Here is a 17,510-nt window from a genome sequence, read left to right as displayed (position 1 = left end):
GTGCCACCTAAACAGGCCCTGCTTTTGGAGCTCTTCGTCCCCTCCCCCCTCCACACACACACCTCTTCCTACTTTTCAACCTTCACAGCAGACACACTTCCAGGCCAGAGCTGCACTTCAGACGCCTTTCCCGGTGTCTCCAGCACAGGCGCCCTCCTAGCCAGACTTCCCTTTTCCTAACCTGGCTCCCTCCCTTCCGCCTGCCTTCCACTCCAGCTCCTTCCTCCTGCTCTCACCTCTCCCGGACCCGCAGGCTCCTCCAACCTCGCCGCACTTTCCACCTTCCATCAGTTCTTCAGACGATCCTTCTCAAAACAATTCCAAATGCTCTCTGCCCCTGCAGCCTCTCCATCCCTCACCCCTTCACGAACTTTTGTTCACAGGTCCCTGCCCAGCCCCACATCCAAGCCCACGTCTCCACACCCACTTCCTGGCCCTCTCCTTTCCCCTAGCCGATCTTCGTCCTCCCGCTGCTCCGGACTCCACACCCCTCCCCACATCCCACTCCCTTACAGCCTCCGGAACCCCGTCCCCTCGGCGCTCCCCCCGCTGCTCCCACACTTCCAGCCTCTGCGAACCTTTCTTTATGCAGCAACCCTCCAGCCTCCAGCTCCTCTTCACACTCCCTCAACCCCAGTCCCGTCCTGGCAAAAATTCCACTCCCCCGTTTCTCTCTGAGCACCCAACCTTCAATGTCGGCTCAGACCCCAATTCCGTCCGAGATTCTCCAATCACCTCCTCGGTCTCCCCAATCCCCCGCCCCACCTTTCAATTCCTGCACCGGGCTCCCTGCGTCCTTTTCCTTGGACTTCCACATTCCCAACTGGGCCACCGATTATTTTTTCAGTCCCAATTCTGGCTCAAGTTCTGCAATTCTTTTCCAGGATTCCAAACCCACCCCAGACCCGCCAACTCCTTCTCAGGACCCCCAATTCCCATCACAGACCCCCCAGTCCCCTTCCAGGACCTCCAACCCCCTTCCCGGCCCGCAGCCTCCCTGAGAAGCCCCTCTCCAGCCGGTCCGGCCCGCAGGCCGCGCACCTTGCGCTGCTGCTTCTCCCAGGCCGGGTCCAACAGCAGGTCCCGGTCCCAGTCGTCTTCCTGGGCCATGTAGTCGCCCATGCTGCCCCCGCCGCCTGCGCCGTTGCCCCCGCTGCTGGGGCCGTACTGGTACGACTGGTTCGCCGCGTGGTAGTCCACCATTCCGCCGCCTCTCGCTCGCCCACCAGCCGGTCCGCTCCCGCCCCTCTGGCCGAGCTGCTGCTGCCGCCGCCGCCGCTGCTTCAGCTGCTTCAGCCCGCCCTCGGCCCGCGCCTGCGCACTGCCCGCCACGCCTGCGCACCGCGCCGCCGCCGCCGCCCTCCCGCGCGCGCGCCTGCAGCCCTGAAAAGCGCTTGGACACGCCGTGCTCGGAAGCTCGGCGCCTGCGCAGAGTCCACTTCCCCCGCCGCCCCTTCAGCTCCTGGAGGGGCCGCGCCCCTTTCCCGCAGGAGCGCGCGGTCTCCGCGTGTGGGCGGGGCCAGTCATGAATGATTCACTAGGCGGGTCTGGTCCTCAGGCCTTAACCTGCTCAGGCGTGGGATGAAGTCCCACTCGGCAACACAAATTCAGCAAGTATTTATTAAACGCCTACTGTGTGCCAGGCCATGTTTTATGCATCGGCTGGAAACAAGATAGACAAAAATCCTTGCCTTCATGGAGTTACTTTCTAGTGAAGGGAGTCGACAAACAAAATTTTAACATGTATATAGTATATTCGAAGGTGAAACGTGTTATTGAGAAAAACCAAGCATGAGCTTAAATGTAAAGTAGGGTAGCCTTTGTGGAAGAGGACGTTTGAACAAAAATTCACGAAATGGACAGTGGAGTTAGGTAAACTGGAATAGACACTGGCTGACTGGGACGGTAGAGGACTTTTTGGACTTTCATTTAACAAATATTCACGGAACTCCTATATTACCAAGCCCCGTTCTTGGGGGCAGAGTGCTGAGCATGATAAGCGTGGCTAGTTCTCAAGTGGCTAACATAGTGGACAACAATAAGTAAGTAAATGCATACAGATAAGTGACCTTGCCACATTAACAGGCACCTCAAATTTAAATATATAGAGCTGAGCTCCTGCCCTGGCTGGTTTGGCTCAATGGATAGAGCGTGGACCTGTCGACTGAATAGTCCTGGTTGGATTCTGGTCAAGGCCACATGCCCAGGCTGCAGGCTCAATCCCCAGTAGGGGGCGTGCAAAAGGCAGCCGATCAATGATTCTCGCTCATCATGGATGTTTTTATCTCTCTCTACCTCTCCCTTCCTCTCTGAAATCAATTAAAAGTATATTTTAAAAGGTAAATAAATGACATCCCACAATTAAAAAAATAAATAATAAAAATAAAGCTGAGCTCCTGATCTTCCTCCCCAAACCTGATCCCTCACAGTCATCCCCATCTTGTGAATGAAGCCCCATCCTTCCAGTGGCACAGGCAACAAACCTGGCAATCATCCTCGATTCCTCTTTGTCTTCACACCCCATATCCAGTTCTTCAGGAAATTGTCAGTTCCATCTTCAAAGTATATATAGAATGTACCCACTTTCCCCTGCCCCTGTGGCCCACTCTGGTCCCACCTACATTAGCCTTGTCTTTGCTTGGGCCACATCCTCCTCACCAGCTCCCAACTCTCTCCAGCCCCTTTCCCACAAGAAGCCAGAGGGAGCCTGTGAACACCTGAGTCAGATCAAGTCCCCCCCTCTTCTGCCCAGAACTCTCCCCTCCGCCCCTAGCACTACACTCAGAAAACGTCAAAATCAAGGAAAGGAGCAAAGGTGCAGAAGTCTCCCCTGCCCTGGCCCAGCCCAGCCCAGCCTTTGAAAGGAGTGAGACTCCTGTGGCATTAGCCAGACCCACAGGTCTTCCATGTCCTGGTCCCCATTTCCTCTCCCAGCTCACTTTCCACTCTGCCCCTTACTCTCTGAGCTCCTGTCACATTGCAGGCCTCCTTGCTGTTTCTGGAACACACCAGGCCTGGTCCAGCTTCATAGTCTTTATACTTGGTGATACCTTGTTACCACTGTCTGGATCACTTTCCCTAGATACTGAATCCCCAGGGCTTATAGCCTCCTCTCCTGCAGGTCTCTGAGGCAACATCACCTCCCCAGTGAGATATTCCCTGACCACGTTATTTAAAATAGCATCCTACAGCCCTGACCGGTTTGGCTCAGTGGATAGAGTGTTGGCCTGCGGACTGAAGGTTCAATTCCGGTCAGGGGCATGTGCCTTGGTTGTGGCACATCCCCAGTGGGGGGTGTACAGGAGGCAGCTGATGGATGTTTCTCTCTTGTCTCTTGTCGATGTTTCTAACTCTCTATCCCTCTCCTTTCCTCTCTGTAAAAAAATCAATAAAATAGAATTCACAGTGATAACCACGCTATTAAAATACCCCTAAGGAAAAAAAAATCCTCAAAAAAATCAAAATATATTTTAAAAAATAAAAAAGCATCCTACATCTTTCCTGCTTATTTTTTTCCAGAGCATGAATTACCATTTAATATATTACATGATTGATTGATCTATTGATTGCATTTATCTGTCTCTTTCCCAAGAATGTCATCCATGGGGTGGAGCTTTTTGTTTTAGTCATTGCTGTATCCCTAGTCTGAAAGCAGGGATGAATGGACTTAAAACCATGATGAGAAATTTGAATTTTTAATTGAAACCTGATTGACATAAATTTTATTCTAAATGCAATGGGAAGTTAAGGGAGGATTTTAAGCAGGGCTGGAATCTGATTCAGCTGTGCAAAGGGTCCCCCTGGTTACATGATTGTAGAAGGTGGGTTAGGCACAGGGAGCCCAGTGAGGAGGCTGTTACAATGGTCCAGGTAAGGGTGGACAGGACCAGAGACTTGGAGGAAGAGAGAGCTGTGGAGGGGCAGTGGGAAGTTTTGGGAAAACATAGCTGACAGGACTTACTGTCATGAATTTGGGGTTGCGGGAGGGCAGAGATAAAGAGCAGTTGACTCCAGAAGCTCCAAGTTTTCTACTGGGGATGGGGATTGAAAGACATGGCTCCTCCAGGTATGAGGGCTATAAGGTCTTTTTCCACCTCTCTCAAAGGCACTGGAAGGGACCCAATGGCAAGCAACGGGAACAAGGCCTGGCAGGAGCCCTCTCCCAGGAAATGATGCCAGGATCTAGCCAAAAACCCATGTGTTGATGGCTTACAAAGCTGGGCTGGGCAGGCAGCCTGATGACTTGGCGAACAAGCCCAGGACTCTTGTGCTGGGCCTGGTCAGCAGGGAAAGGCCCTTGGGTTAAGGGCCATTTGCCCAACTCTGCCTGCTCCTGGTGGACACTGAACTAGGGCTGAGAGACAAAGCTCATGGTCCCAGGCAATGAGGTTTAAACTAAGGGTTCCCTTTGTTAGTCACTTTCAAGGCCATCCAGGGACAGTGCAGTAATAGCTATCATCCACTGAGGGTCAAGGGGCAGGAAGAGACTGGAAGGGGCATGCCAATGGGTTCACCATTTCTACACCACTTTGGAATTCTCAAGACTGCAGTAACGGATTAAGCACTGTGTCCTATTATTAGTGCCACTTGGGCGAGACAAAGGAGACAGCTGTGTCCTCCCAACGTGCGAACATAGAAAGATACTGGGATATCTAGAGGTGACAATGGAAGCAGCTGAAACAGCAGCCCTGAGCCCAAGTGAGCAAGACAGGCTACAAGTTTGTGATCTCTCTGTGCCAAGATCTCTGAAATTTCCATATGTTAACTCACAACTATGGAAGTGGGCACTTTCAGCAGCAGTAAAATTGAAGCAGTTAACAAGCCCAAAGGCCACTAGGGTGGGATTTGAACTCAGGCTGTCAAAAAGGATGATGATCCTCCTGGAGCAAAAGCAGGTTGGCAAAGTAAAACAAGACCTGGCTTCCAAAGGACACGGGTTATTTCCTCTTCCTTGTAGTGGACATGGCCAGTTGTACAGGTTTTATCACACACAGGGTACTACCAAGTGGGTGAGTGGAGTTATGCCCACCCTGAGGGGGTGCCCACAAATGAGTGGGTAGCAGCATTAGTCTTCCCTCCTGCTACCCTTCATCCCCCTTACAGCAAGGCTCGAGTCCTGAGCTACATAAACACCATTTGTGCCCAGGGTTTGAACACACCCTAGTTCCTGGCTCCTGCTCAAGTCTGGAACCCAGGGCAAAGGGTGTCCCGCCCAGCCCTGGCTCCTCACATCCCTGCCCAGAGGATGGGTGTGAGTGCAGGTGGATAAGGGAGGTTGGCAGCTCGGGCACTGCCACTCTCCGTAGGCCAAGTCCACTGTGATGAGAGAATGAAGGGCTCCCCCAGGCAGCAGCAGGTCCACACTAAAGGTTGTGTATCTATCACAGCATTACATTTCCTTCATTTTCCTCCCAAAGGAGTCACTATTGTTCTCACCCCCTTTACACACAAGCACAGAAGGGAAGATACTTGCCCAAGGTTATTCTGCAAGATGCCTGGAATACTTAAATGTATAAATGGGAAAGATAACCAACCCAACTAAAGAATGAGCGATGTGAACTAGACCTCCTAACTAGCATAGGCTGGGATTTGGGGATGGAGGAGTATGGCCTGGCTGAAAATCTGAATTACTTGTAAAGTCTCTCCAAATAGAAGAATGCTCAGGACTAGTTTGCAACCTCAGGGACAAACCCAAGTCTAAAATCAACAACTCCTGTTTTCTAAGCGCCAATAACAGGCTAGGACCTGGTCTGAGGCCTTTATTGGAAAGAGCTCATGAAATCCTCATAACTCTGAGAAGGGTGCACCATTCTCCACTCATCTCAGAAAACTGAAGACGAGGGGCAGAGTCACTAGACCAAGGATACACATAGGGTAGAGCAGCCAGAATCCTCCCCCATTTACCCTCTAGCCACAGCCCTGGGGCCACTAGTGCATGCTTTTTTGAGGCCCAGGGGCAAAGATATGCCTGCCCTCTGGGTCCTCACCCAGGTTTTCCTGAGTACAGAAGAGCCCAGGCTAGAGCCAGCTGCAGGGCTGGGCTCCTGTCCCTTTCACACTCTCCTCCTTGCTGACTCACTGTTACCTGCCCTCTCCTGGGGACCGGATAGATCAGAAAGGTGGGGGTGGAAGGTCAGTTGCAGGGGTGGGGCAGGCAAAGAAGTGGAAGGGAAGAAAAAAGATGGAAGACCTGCCACTAGGGGGCCCCAGCACAGGGCCAGCAGAGGCCTGCTCCTGGGCTCCCTCTGGTGGATGAGGGACAGAGGTAGGAAGCCAGTAAGGAGACACCAAGGCTAAGGCAATAAATCTTTATTAAGCACCTGCAAAGTTACTGGGAGGAGGCCATGATGCTGGACACACCTGTTGAAAAGAGAAGGTGGGACCAAAGATCAACGTGTGAAGAATGGTAGACAAAGTTCCAGTCACCAACTACAGCACACACAATTCTTTAAAGTCAACAGACCACAACCCCCCTCTGGGCCCTAGTCACCATCACAAAGGCAGTTTGGGGCAGTAGTTAAAAGTCTGGACTCTAGAGACAGGAGGCCCATGTTTAAGTCTTAGCTCTGCTGGTACCAGGTACATCAGTTTCCCCACCTGTAGGAAGCATCTATCTAACAAGATAGTGGGATTAAGGATGCATTAGAACAGTGGTTCTCAACCTTCTGGCCCTTTAAATACAGTTCCTCATGTTGTGACCCAACCATAAAATTATTTTCATTGCTACTTCATAACTGTAATATTGCTACTGTTATGAATCGTAGTGTAAATATCTGATATGCAGGATGGTCTTAGGCGACCCCCGTGAAAGGGTCTTTCACCGCCAAAGAGGTCGCGACCCACAGGTTGAGAACCGCTGCATTAGAACAATGCCTGCTAGTAAGTGTTATTCACTATTATTGTAGTAACGTGTACTATTTGCAAGACACTCGGTGCTGGACTTGCATCTCCTCACTGAACCATTTGCTCCAGTAAGTTCTCACATAGAACAGGTACCACAGAGTGAGGGTCTACAGTACCCAAGTGCTCACGCAATCTGGTTCCTCAATTAGGTACCAAGTTAACTGGTTTGTACTGAGAAGCCCTGTTGTACCAATAAGTCTCTTTAATGGTACCCACCTTATAGGATGATGTGAGGACAAATTGACTCAAGTGTAAAGAAACAGTGTTTGGCCCTAGCCGGTTTGGCTCAGTGGATAGAGCATCAGCCTGCCGACTGACGGGTCCTGGGTTCGATTCCAATCAAGGGCATGTACCTTGGTTGCGGGCACACCCCCAGTGGGGGTTGTGCAGGAGGCAGCTGATCGATGTTTCTCTCTCATCGATGTTTCTAACTCTCTATCGCTCTCCCTTCCTCTCTGTAAAAAATCAATAAAATATTTTTTAAAAAAGAATGCAAGAACTGCTTGTTTTTTTAAAAAAAGAAAGTGTTTGTCATAATTATTGATGAGAAAATTTTAGATGAGAAAACTGAAGCACAGAGCAATAAAATCACTTGCCCAAAGTTACACAGCCACAGAGTGCAGAACCAAGATTCCCACTCACTAACCTAACTCCAGAGCCCATACTTTCTGGCATTCTGCTGCGTTTTAGCAGATGCCAGGGCCAAGGCCCCGGGAGCCCCAAGGATAAAGAAGAGATAATGGGAAAGAGCCCCGGGAACCCATAAGTGTGTGGAGACAACCCTCAAGGTCACTCCAGGCCCTTGGAAGTCTTATTGGGTGCTGTGGGGCAGGACACAGGGCCTGAAAGTTCTAGGGAAGGAAGCCTAGTACCCCCTGCTATTCCTCCCTGGGCTGCAGCCCTGTGACAGAAGAGGTCGGTGGAGTGGCAGATGCCAATTTCCTAGCCCGGGTCTCTGTGGAAGGGCACCTGCTGAGCCCCACACCCTGAGGCCTCAGGATACCACTCACTGTCAAAGTCGATCTTCTCTACGATGTTCTTGGGCTTAATGCTCTCTTCCTGGCTACAGATGAAGATCTGGCCCGACTCATCAGCGCTCCAGCCGTACTTGCTCATCCACACCTTTAGCTGGCTGTCTGCAGGTGACACAAGGGTTTTGGTCACCCAATCCTGCAGTACCAGGGGGTCCTGGGAACCAGGAGCCAGGCACCCTCCTTGCCCAACTGCTTCAGAAGCCAAAAGCATTTTCTACCTGGACAGCAGCAGCACTTCTGCACTTCTATAGTTCATTCTCCATTTTACCTTTCTCATCCTTACACATCACACAGATTTTTGTCTTATTTTCTATTTATCTCATTTCTCTCCTGTGCAAATCTTAGTTTCTAATATCCACAGTGTATTTATGTAACTGCTTTTTCCCACGACCTACATGAAATGGTTTCACAATCACGATGTCATCATTACCACCAACAATAAGCCTGTGGTTATCAGGTTTGAGAATTTCTTTGCAGTTCTTTTTCACCCTTGGAAAATATGCCACTAAGGATATAGGGCAAGAGGGTGTACCATTACTGGAAATAATTCTTTTCTGTGTAACCATTATCAATGTGGTCCAGATTCATCTGCTTTTTTTATTTTCAACTTTAAGAGTTGTTTCATCTCCTTTTGGTTTAATTTCACTGTTAAGTATGTCAAACACCTATCTGATGTAAAACAGTATAGCGCCTGACACAAAGTGTGCAATCAAATCAAAGTCAGCTCCCATTAAAAACAACAAAACCCCACACAAAAAACTACCTGGATCAAAAGGCCAAACTGTCTAAGGTACTCAGAGAAATCTCACCCCAAACCCACCCCTCTCTCCTCCCTGTTCTCAACCCCTCACCTTTGACCCATTTTCCATATCTTCTATTTTCCTTCCTGTGTTTCTTTTTGCAAAAATGGGCAAACACACACACACACACACACACTTTTTTTTTTTCCTTTTTAGAAGGATCTTTTAAGAACATAAATCTGATCATGTCCCTCCCTGCTCAGAACCCTCTGTGGCTCCATCTCACTCAAGGTAAAGGTCAAAACTTTAGAAGGCCCTGCTGTATCTAGAGATCTCCCTCCCTCCACCATTTCTCTGCTATCAACTCCCAAAATACCCACTCATACCTACAGTCACTCTGCTCTAGCCACGGAGGGAACATGACAGGGCCTACTGCCCGAGGGTCCTCACATTTGCTCAAATGCTGCTCCCACCCTACTCTACAAGCTGCCTTGCATGTAGGCAGAACAGTGTCTGGCACAGAGCAGCCATTCAGTAATTAATACAGAATAAATGAATGAATGTCTATATCTTCCCCAAGGAGGGGAATGTCTCATACCAATTCCTTCCTTCCTTCCTTCCTTCCTTCCTTCTTCCTTCCTTCCTTCCTTCCTTCCTTCCTTCCTTCCTTCCTTCCTTCCTTCCTCCCTCCCTCCCTCCCTCCCTCCCCCCTCCCTCCCTCCCTCCCTCCCTCCCTCCCTCCCTCCCTCCCTCCCTTCCTTCCTTCCTTCCTTCCTTCCTTGGCCTTCAATAACCACTGGGTGAGGAAGGGATGGATCCATCAGAGGTGCTGGCTGAGGCCCACTACCCCAGACTACCCTGAATCTCCTAGACTGGCACTAGGGACCCAGAGAGCATCTTACCAGTCAGGTCCCCGAGCATCTCAGCCAGCAGCCAGCGATCGATGTGCTGATAAGTGATACCCACGACATGGCAGATAACTGTGGAGGTCAGGGACAAAGATGGTAAAGAGCCACGCCCCGCTCCCAGGACCCTGTGACACTCCCTACCTGCCTCCCCCTCTCTCCTGCCTGGGAGCTCAGTCGCAAAAAGGGACTTACATTTTCGGACAGAATCTTCAAAACCAGTTATACCTTCCAAAAGGTCCATGTTTTCATCCAGGGCTTGCTGTGAGAGAAATAACAATGTTGACAATTGTAATATTAATACCAAGAATGCCAATATTAAAAATATTAACAATTGACCCCCACATGCCAGCCATTCTTCTGTGTGCAACCCTATGATGTAACAGTTACTATTTTTATGCCCATTTTAGAGATAAAGACACCAAGGCTCAGAACAGTTAAGTGATTTGCCCAAAATTAAACCTAGGGTTTAAATCTGGCAGGCGGAACGGAAGATAAGCTGATGCACTCACTTTGCTCCTATCTCACTCAGAGAAAAAGCCTACCATGTCCTACAATGGGCCACAAGGCCCCACAGGATCTATGCCCTCACCTCCTCCACCTTACCCCCTCACTCCAGCCACAAGGGCCTCCTCACTGCTCCTGCTACACCAGGCACTCACCTAACTCAGGGCCTTCATGCTGGTTCTTTAAAAAAAATTTTTTTTCTATTAATTTTTAGAGAGCGGGAGAGGGAAAGAGGAAAATCAATTTGTTGTTCTCTTATTTATACATTCACTGGTTGATTTTTGTATGTGCCCTGACTGGGGATTGAACCCGCAACCTTGGCCAGGAAGCTCTAACAAACTGAGCTACCTGGCCAGGGCTGCACTGACCTTGTGTCTGAAACTCCCCCCCCCCCCCCCCCATGGTTTCTACTCATATGTCATCTTCTCAGCAAAGGCGCCTTCCAACATTAGTGAGGGAAATGTGGAAGCCGCAAGGACAATGAGTAGCCAATGAAATATGAGAAAAGTCAAGAGAGCAGTTGTCTTGGAAGCCAAGTGATTAAAGGATTTGACAGGACAGGTAAGATGGGGGTCTGAGAACTGCCTACTGAGTCTAGCAACTGTTGACCTCAACAAGTTTCATGGAGTGTGTTTGTGTTGGGAAGCAGGGTCAGAGGGTTGGTCACAAAAGCTTGGAGTGGGTTCAAGTGAGCAGAGGAGACTGACCACAGGCAATCTGTCCCAGGGGCAGGGTGACCAACAGTCCCCACCTGCCTGAAACTGAGGAGTTTTGAGATGTGACATTTACAATTTTAAAACCTTGAAACACGTGGGCAAACTGGGCAGCCAGTCCCCTAGCCAAGAGCAGGGCTGTAAAGGGGCGCAGGGAAAGGGGGTAGGAGGCAGAGTGAATGTGGTCAGGGACACCTCTCTTTAAAAAAAATATTTTTTATTGATTTCAGAGAAATGGAGCAATAGAAACATCAACGATGAGAATCATTGACCCGCTGCCTCCTGCATGCCCTCTACTGGGGATCAAGCCCACAATCTGGGCATGTGCCCTGACTGGGACTTGAACCAGTGACCTCCTGGTTCCTAAGTCAATGCTCCACCACTGAGCCACCACGGCAGGGGTAAGAGCTCTTTGTTATGCTAGAACTCCAGGGTAGGCATGTTCTATGGTGACACAAACAACCCAGCAAGGCCACATTTGATGTTACAAGACAGTAGGGAGAATTGCTGTTGTAACACCACTGAGTGGGTGCAAGGGAAAGGGGACAGTGCACCAGATGGCCTGACATAGGAGGGACAACCCACCCTCTAAAACTGCAGAGTGCTCGGTCAGCCGCCATGATGTCAGGGCCAGGGACATGTGCGAGTTCTGGTGGGAGGGAAGGTCCAAAGAGCTGTCTAGGTGAGCGGGGAGGGGATAAACTGGGGAGGGAAGCAAGAGCCTAGGCCAAGAAGGGTGGACTGTGGATCTGGGTTGTCACGTGCTCCAGGTGGCTTTTTCTCCAGCCTGTTCATCATCTCAGATACAGGTGGTGGGAGGGGGGAAGGGGGACCCCAGGGAGGAGGGATGCACGACTTTTGCTAAGAGGAAACAGAACAAAGGCCTGGAGTGCTGGTCAGCCCAAGAATGTCAGTTGGAGACCTCAGAGCGGGGGGGGCTGGAAAGCTAGGAGGAAGTGGTCAGAGAGTGGAAATGTTTAACATTCATGCCAGAGGAAGGAGCAATTACTGCTGAAGACAATTCTAGGGCAGCGGGTCCCACTTGGGAAGCTGGAGAAGTGGAGGATCAGGTTCCAGTTAGAGCAAGAAAGCGAGAAGTTCAGGTGATGGAGGACTTTTACTGGAAGGATGCCTGAGCCCTGTGGGAGTCCTGGCTCTGTGTGAGGATCACGATTCTATGAGATCCTGCTTGCAAAGCCCTGAACACAGGAAGCCAATTAACGGGCATGCTCATTACTTTTATCAGTCCACTCTGTGTGGCCCAATCACCCATCTTGCCCTTGGGTCCAAGGGAAGTTACCCAGAAGGCCTGGAAGTGGCAGGTCTCTAGCAGGTCTCCAAGGTACAAAATCTGTCGGATGGGCCGTTCTTCTTGCTGAAGGAAAACGTTAAAGGAAAATGGTCCTAGAGCCTGAGGATGCTGTGGAGTCCTAAGCCAGCCCTCCCTACCCACCTCCTTCTGGTCACTGCAGCATGGGTTGTAATGGCAAAAGGTGAGAAACAACCAAATTATCCAATGATGGGGACAATAACAACAATGACTGACTGTCCACAGAGCCTGAGCCAACTCCCATAGAACATGACAAGACACACTGATATGAAAAAAGATGCAGAACAATGTGCGTAACAGCCTACCATTTGGGCGGAGGACATATGCTATCCTATATAATAAAAGGCTAATATGCAAATTGACTGAATGGCAGAACAGGTTGCTATGACACACACTAACCACCAGGGGGGCAGACACTCAATGCAGGAGCTGCCCCCTGCTGGTTGGTGTGCTCCACAGAGGGGGTGTGTGTGTGTGTGCAGGGGCACTGCTCAGTCAGAAGTTGGGCTCTTGGCTGGCAAGTGCACTGGTGGTGGCGGGAGCCTCCTTGGCAGTACTAAGGATGTGCGACTGCTCCCTGACTGCGAGAGGGTGCAGGCCTGGCTGAGGGACCACCACCCCCACCCCTCCCGAGTGCATGACTTTCGTGCACTAGGCCTCTAGTGTGTATATAAACATACACAGCTGTACTTATGTAGCTATAGGACATCTGTGGAAAGGTCCCCAAGAACAGCAAACAACTGTTGCCTCCTAGGAGGGGAGAGAAGCCATTTCCCCCTTATATAATTTTTTTATGTACTTTTAACAATGTACTGTATGCCTATTTTTTTTCAAAACCACCAGAACAGAACCCTGGAGAAGGTGGACAATCTCTCAGGAGGGAGGCACTCCCGTGGACACACCTGGCAGAACAGGTTCAATGAGTAAGCAGCCATTTCTCAGCTTAGCCAGTAGAGGCAAGTAGTTGTGACAACCCTGGGATGGTGATCACTATGAGCATAGGGCTCAGCCAAGTCTCTCAAGCAATTAAAGGAAAGTTAGAGGCTTTCCTAGCTAAGTGTTAGATCAGCTACAAAAAAGCAAGGGGAAGTGGGGGGGGATCCAATTCACTGATTTCTTCACTCAACAGCTTTTCACTGAAGGCCAGCACTGTGCTAGGTAGGCAATGAGGATACATAAAATGAAGTTTAGCCGACAATCCAGCTCTTCATGGCTTCTGCCTGTTGCCCAGCGCCCAGCCCCTCCTGCCTCTGGCCAGGTGGTCTTTACTCAACTAGAATCCTCATGAGAATCTTTCTAAAGCATAAATCTACCCCCATCACTCTACAGCTCCCTGGTGCCCTTCCAAATTCCACTTTGAAAGCTGTGGCATGGCTATGCTGAACTTTTCCTCCAGGCCTCCCTACTGTTCCCTCTGCCTGGAACACCTTCCCTACCACTTCACCTAACTCCTCATCTTTCAGATGGTCTCTCCTCCAGGAAGGTCTAACATCCAGGCAAGGTCAGGTGCCTCCTCTGGCCCCTCTAACCCTGAGCCCTGACTATTGGAGGCTGTCGCTAACAGGGGACAGGCCTGTCTTAACCACCACAGGGCCCCAGCCCTACCCAGCAAAAGGCCAAGCCCAGAGCAGGCACTCCAAGTGTGACTAAACTCACAGACCACTTCCCAGTGAAATGATCTCTCTTGCCCTTGCCTCCTCCCACACACACCTGGGCCTGAGAACTGGAAGGATACATGGGCCTGGTCAATCATGCACTTGCAAAGGGTGAAGTCAGTGTGGGGCAGGTTGGTAAGGGCCTTTAGCAGGATCTGGGCAGTGACCGTGGTCTGAAAGAAGGCTGGGTTGAACTGGTACCTGAGAAGGGAAACAAAAGACACAGCAACAGGTGACATCTCCAGGTCCCAGAAGCCTCACCAGGTGTGAGGCAGGGTACACACTGCTTTGGCCCAGGGCCTGGGAACTATACATGCCTGGGTTCCAGTCCCAACCACAGATTCTCTGACGATGTGACCTCCCTGACCCTACTTGCCTGCTCTGTCGACAAGGACAGTTAATTTTCACAACCACCCAGGAAGACAGATACTGTTAATTGTTAAGTGATTCATAAATAAATGAGTACATAGAGAAGTTTGAAATAGTGGTTTAGGGCTAACATCCAGGCAAGGTCAGGTGCCTCCTCTGGCCCCTCTAACCCTGAGCCCTGACTATTGGAGGCTGTCGCTAACAGGGGACAGGCCTGTCTTAACTACCACAGGGCCACAGCCCTACCCAGCAGTGGGCCAAGCCCAGAGCAGGCACTCAAGTGTGACTAAACTCACAGACTGGTTTAGTGGAGCCAGAATGCCTGGGTTTAAACTTCCTTGCTGAGTGACCATGGACTTATTTTAAATTCTGTGCATCAGTTTCCTCCCTTGCAAAAGGGGGCAATTACAACCACGTCTACCTCACAAGGACAATACAGCATCTAAGTGAGTTAATACATACAACAATACAGCAAACTACTACATGGTGAATACTCCCTAAGTAGTGATTATCACCAGTAACAACCTAAACAAGCCTGTAAATACATCTATTTTATAGATGTTAAAACTGAAGCTATGGAATCGTAAAAATTACACAGCTGTGTGCCAATAAAGTACTGAGGGGGAGAAACCCAAACGTCTGTTAACAGGAAAACGGATAAAAACTGCAGCCACACAGAAAACGGATGAACCTCATGAATCCAGTGCTCAGGGGAAGCAGTCAGATGCAGAAGGGCTTGTTCTGTAGGACTCTCCTTGTATCAAGTTCAAAACAGGCAATCCTGAGCTAAGATGATCAGGATGCATGTGTGGTAAACTCACATAAAGTCAGGCCATTAGAACCTAGGAGTGATTACCAGGGTGGGCAGTGGGTGTGACTGGCATAAAACGTGGGGCAAAGGGCCTGAGTTGCTAGCAAACACTCAGTTTTGCAATATGGATGGTGATCATATGGGTGAATTTATAATTACTTCTTAAACAATATGCAATCCCTTGGTATCCACTAGGGCTTGGTTCCAGGACCCCCTGTGCATACCAAAATCCCAAGTTCCTTACAGAAGACAGTGTAGCACTCACATATAACCGATGCACGTCCTCTCATACATTTTTTTATTTTTTTGTTAATCCTCACCTGAGAATATCTTTCCATTGATTTTTAGAGAGAGAAGGGAGGGTGAGAGACACAGAGAAGCACTGATGTGAGAGAAACACATTGACTGGTTGCCTCCTACCTGCACACCAACCAGCGCAGGGGATCGAGCCTGCATCTGAGGCACTTGTCCTTGACTGCAACTGAACTCTAGACCCTTGAGGCCACAGGCCAGGGCTCTATCCACTGAGCCAACTGGCTAGAGCTCCTCTCATACATTTTAAACCATCTCTTGATTACTTACAAAACCTAATACAATTATATACCATGTAAATAGTTGTTATACTGTATTGTTTAGGGAATAACAAGAAAAAAGTTTGTACATGTTTAATACAAACATAACCATAGTAGGTCTAACTACACAATACATCAGCAACATCACATTTTTTAGGGGAATGTTTTCAACCTTTCCACTGATGTGGATCCTGTGGATATGGAGAGCCAACTGTATTTGTTTTATGTACTAGCCTGTATGTGTGTTTTGTAATTAATTTTTAAAAACATCCATCCTCCTGCTTTCCTTGGATTCCTAGTTTTGCACGCCAAAGATGCTTCATGCTGTATGCTACTCCTGTACCGCCCCGTGCTGGGAGTGGTACCCTGCTGGCCACTGGCATGGGTTGGGGTTGGAGGCAGACACTCACAGCTTCAGGACAGCCAGGTTGGCTTCCAGATCATAGGCATTCTCCTTGGCCTGTGTCTCCACATAGCGCTCCAGGGTGGCCAGATTCTCAGGATTGTATCTAGAGAAGAAGCAAGATGGATGAGCAGAGAGGAGACAGGAGCTGAGGCCAGTTATTTCTTTTGAGGATGGGGGGTGGGCACAGTAACCTGCTCCTCCTTCCTCCTTCCTCCTTTTCTTCTCTTATCTTACCCACATCTCAGACCTGAGCCTAAGCTCTAAATCCCATCGGAGCCAGGGGTCTAATGCCTGGGATGCTTCCCCAACCTCTCAGTCAGTCAGTCCTTGCAACCTGTACACCTGGGCTCCCGGACATCTTTGCCACACACACCCCTTCCTCCCCTCCCCAGGCCTCGCCCCTGTTCCAGCCCCATCCTCTCGGCTCGAGCTTCCCCCATCGCAGCTCTGACTGTTCTCAGCTATCACTATCTATTGACGGTTCTGTCATGACTCTGAACTGGGAACTCCATGAAAGCATGGCCAGCGGCTGTCTTGGTCACTTCTGGTCCCCAACGTTGCCCGGCGCTGACTGGGAGCATGTGTTGAATGAATGATATGGGAAAGGAAGATAGAGATGAAGAGGCACTGTCACAGTGAGAGAAAGACTGAGGGGCTGAGAGAGAGGCCTTAGGACAATTACGGAGGGGAGACAGGCGAGGCAATCTCCCGCCTCGGGGCTCTTGCAACGCTGTTCCCCTTGCACAGCTCCTCCAGAAGACTGGAAACCACCCCGCGCAAGCCCGGGACCGCGGCCAGCCCTCGCGGTCTGCGGAAAGGCCCTCCCCCACCCGCTCGACCAGAGCTCTCCCTCCGACCAAGGGCATCAGACCTGTCGATGCCCTTGAGCAACTTGCCCACGTTCGCTCTCATCTGTTCAAACATGGCCATGCCTGCGGTCGCTTCCCTCTCGGGGGATGGAGCCGCGGTACCGGCCGTGCGGCGTCCTAGAGGACCGGAAGAGGAAGAGATGGCGGAAACGGAAACTACGTCGCTGTTTTCGCTCCAGCCCTGAGGAGCTGAAGGGGGAAGGTTCTCGCGGGGGCTGCCGCGCTTTCCGGCGGCCACGTGACTTCTTCCCAGCGGGCGCCGTCGGCGCGTGCGCACCTTCTCCACCCGAACTGGACCATCGGCGAGGCTGAAAGCTTAGCGGAGCCAACGCGCTGGCGCCGTCTCGGGGCGAGGGGCGGGGCTGAGCTGTTCGTGGGCGTCGCGCTGTAGTCCTCAGGCCGTGCGCGCGAGCTCGCTAGGAAGGAGGCGGGCCTCCGACGGGGTGCGCGCAGGTCGCGTTGCTCGCCGTATTGAACTTACAAAACTGTTGGAATGCACGTAGTAGCCTTCCTTTTGAGCCGTGATCCAAGCTCCGACGGCCTCTTTCTCCCAGGCCTTGGGCCCCCAGCGGGATCCTGAGCTCCATAGTTTCAAAAGCCTGAAACTGGTCCCCATGCTCCACCCTAATTCAAGGGGGAGGGGCCCGCAAAGCTGTTGGGATGGTCTGCCCAGGAGGGACAGGAGTGAGGGACCCC

At 50.7% G+C, this 17,510-nt stretch overlaps 2 protein-coding genes across 8 annotated transcripts in view; both read right to left on the bottom strand.

Moving 5' to 3' along the window:
* The window catches only part of ACTN4 (actinin alpha 4), a 76,708-nt gene extending 75,404 nt beyond the window's left edge, over positions 1 to 1,304 (bottom strand). For 2 of the 7 annotated variants that reach the window (XM_081107716.1, XM_081107720.1), the window contains exon 1: positions 1,042 to 1,299. In XM_081107716.1, the coding sequence (XP_080963842.1) occupies positions 1,042 to 1,203 (162 nt within the window). In that variant the 5' untranslated portion in view covers positions 1,204 to 1,299. Of the gene's footprint in view, positions 1 to 1,041 lie in introns of all 7 variants that reach the window. The other 5 variants (XM_081107715.1, XM_081107719.1, XM_081107718.1 and 2 more) reach the window with 4 other exon arrangements.
* Positions 1,305 to 6,294: 4,990 nt separating this feature from the next.
* On the bottom strand, positions 6,295 to 17,445 carry EIF3K (eukaryotic translation initiation factor 3 subunit K). The gene is made up of 8 exons (XM_081107918.1): positions 16,817 to 17,445; positions 15,950 to 16,048; positions 13,868 to 13,988; positions 12,103 to 12,177; positions 9,778 to 9,844; positions 9,580 to 9,657; positions 7,914 to 8,039; positions 6,295 to 6,360 (listed from the first exon to the last, which is right to left on the bottom strand). The coding sequence occupies exons 1-8, from the start codon at positions 16,873 to 16,875 to the stop codon at positions 6,329 to 6,331; spliced, it is 657 nt and encodes a 218-aa protein (XP_080964044.1). The 5' UTR covers positions 16,876 to 17,445; the 3' UTR covers positions 6,295 to 6,328.
* Between the last annotated feature and the right edge of the window lie 65 nt (positions 17,446 to 17,510).

The sequence above is a fragment of the Myotis nattereri genome (assembly GCF_964212035.1).
Source record: "Myotis nattereri genome assembly, chromosome: 15".
Taxonomy (NCBI): Eukaryota; Metazoa; Chordata; class Mammalia; order Chiroptera; family Vespertilionidae; genus Myotis; species Myotis nattereri.
The sequence above is the reverse complement of the archived record's forward strand: the minus strand, read 5'-3'. Positions and strand labels throughout refer to the sequence as shown.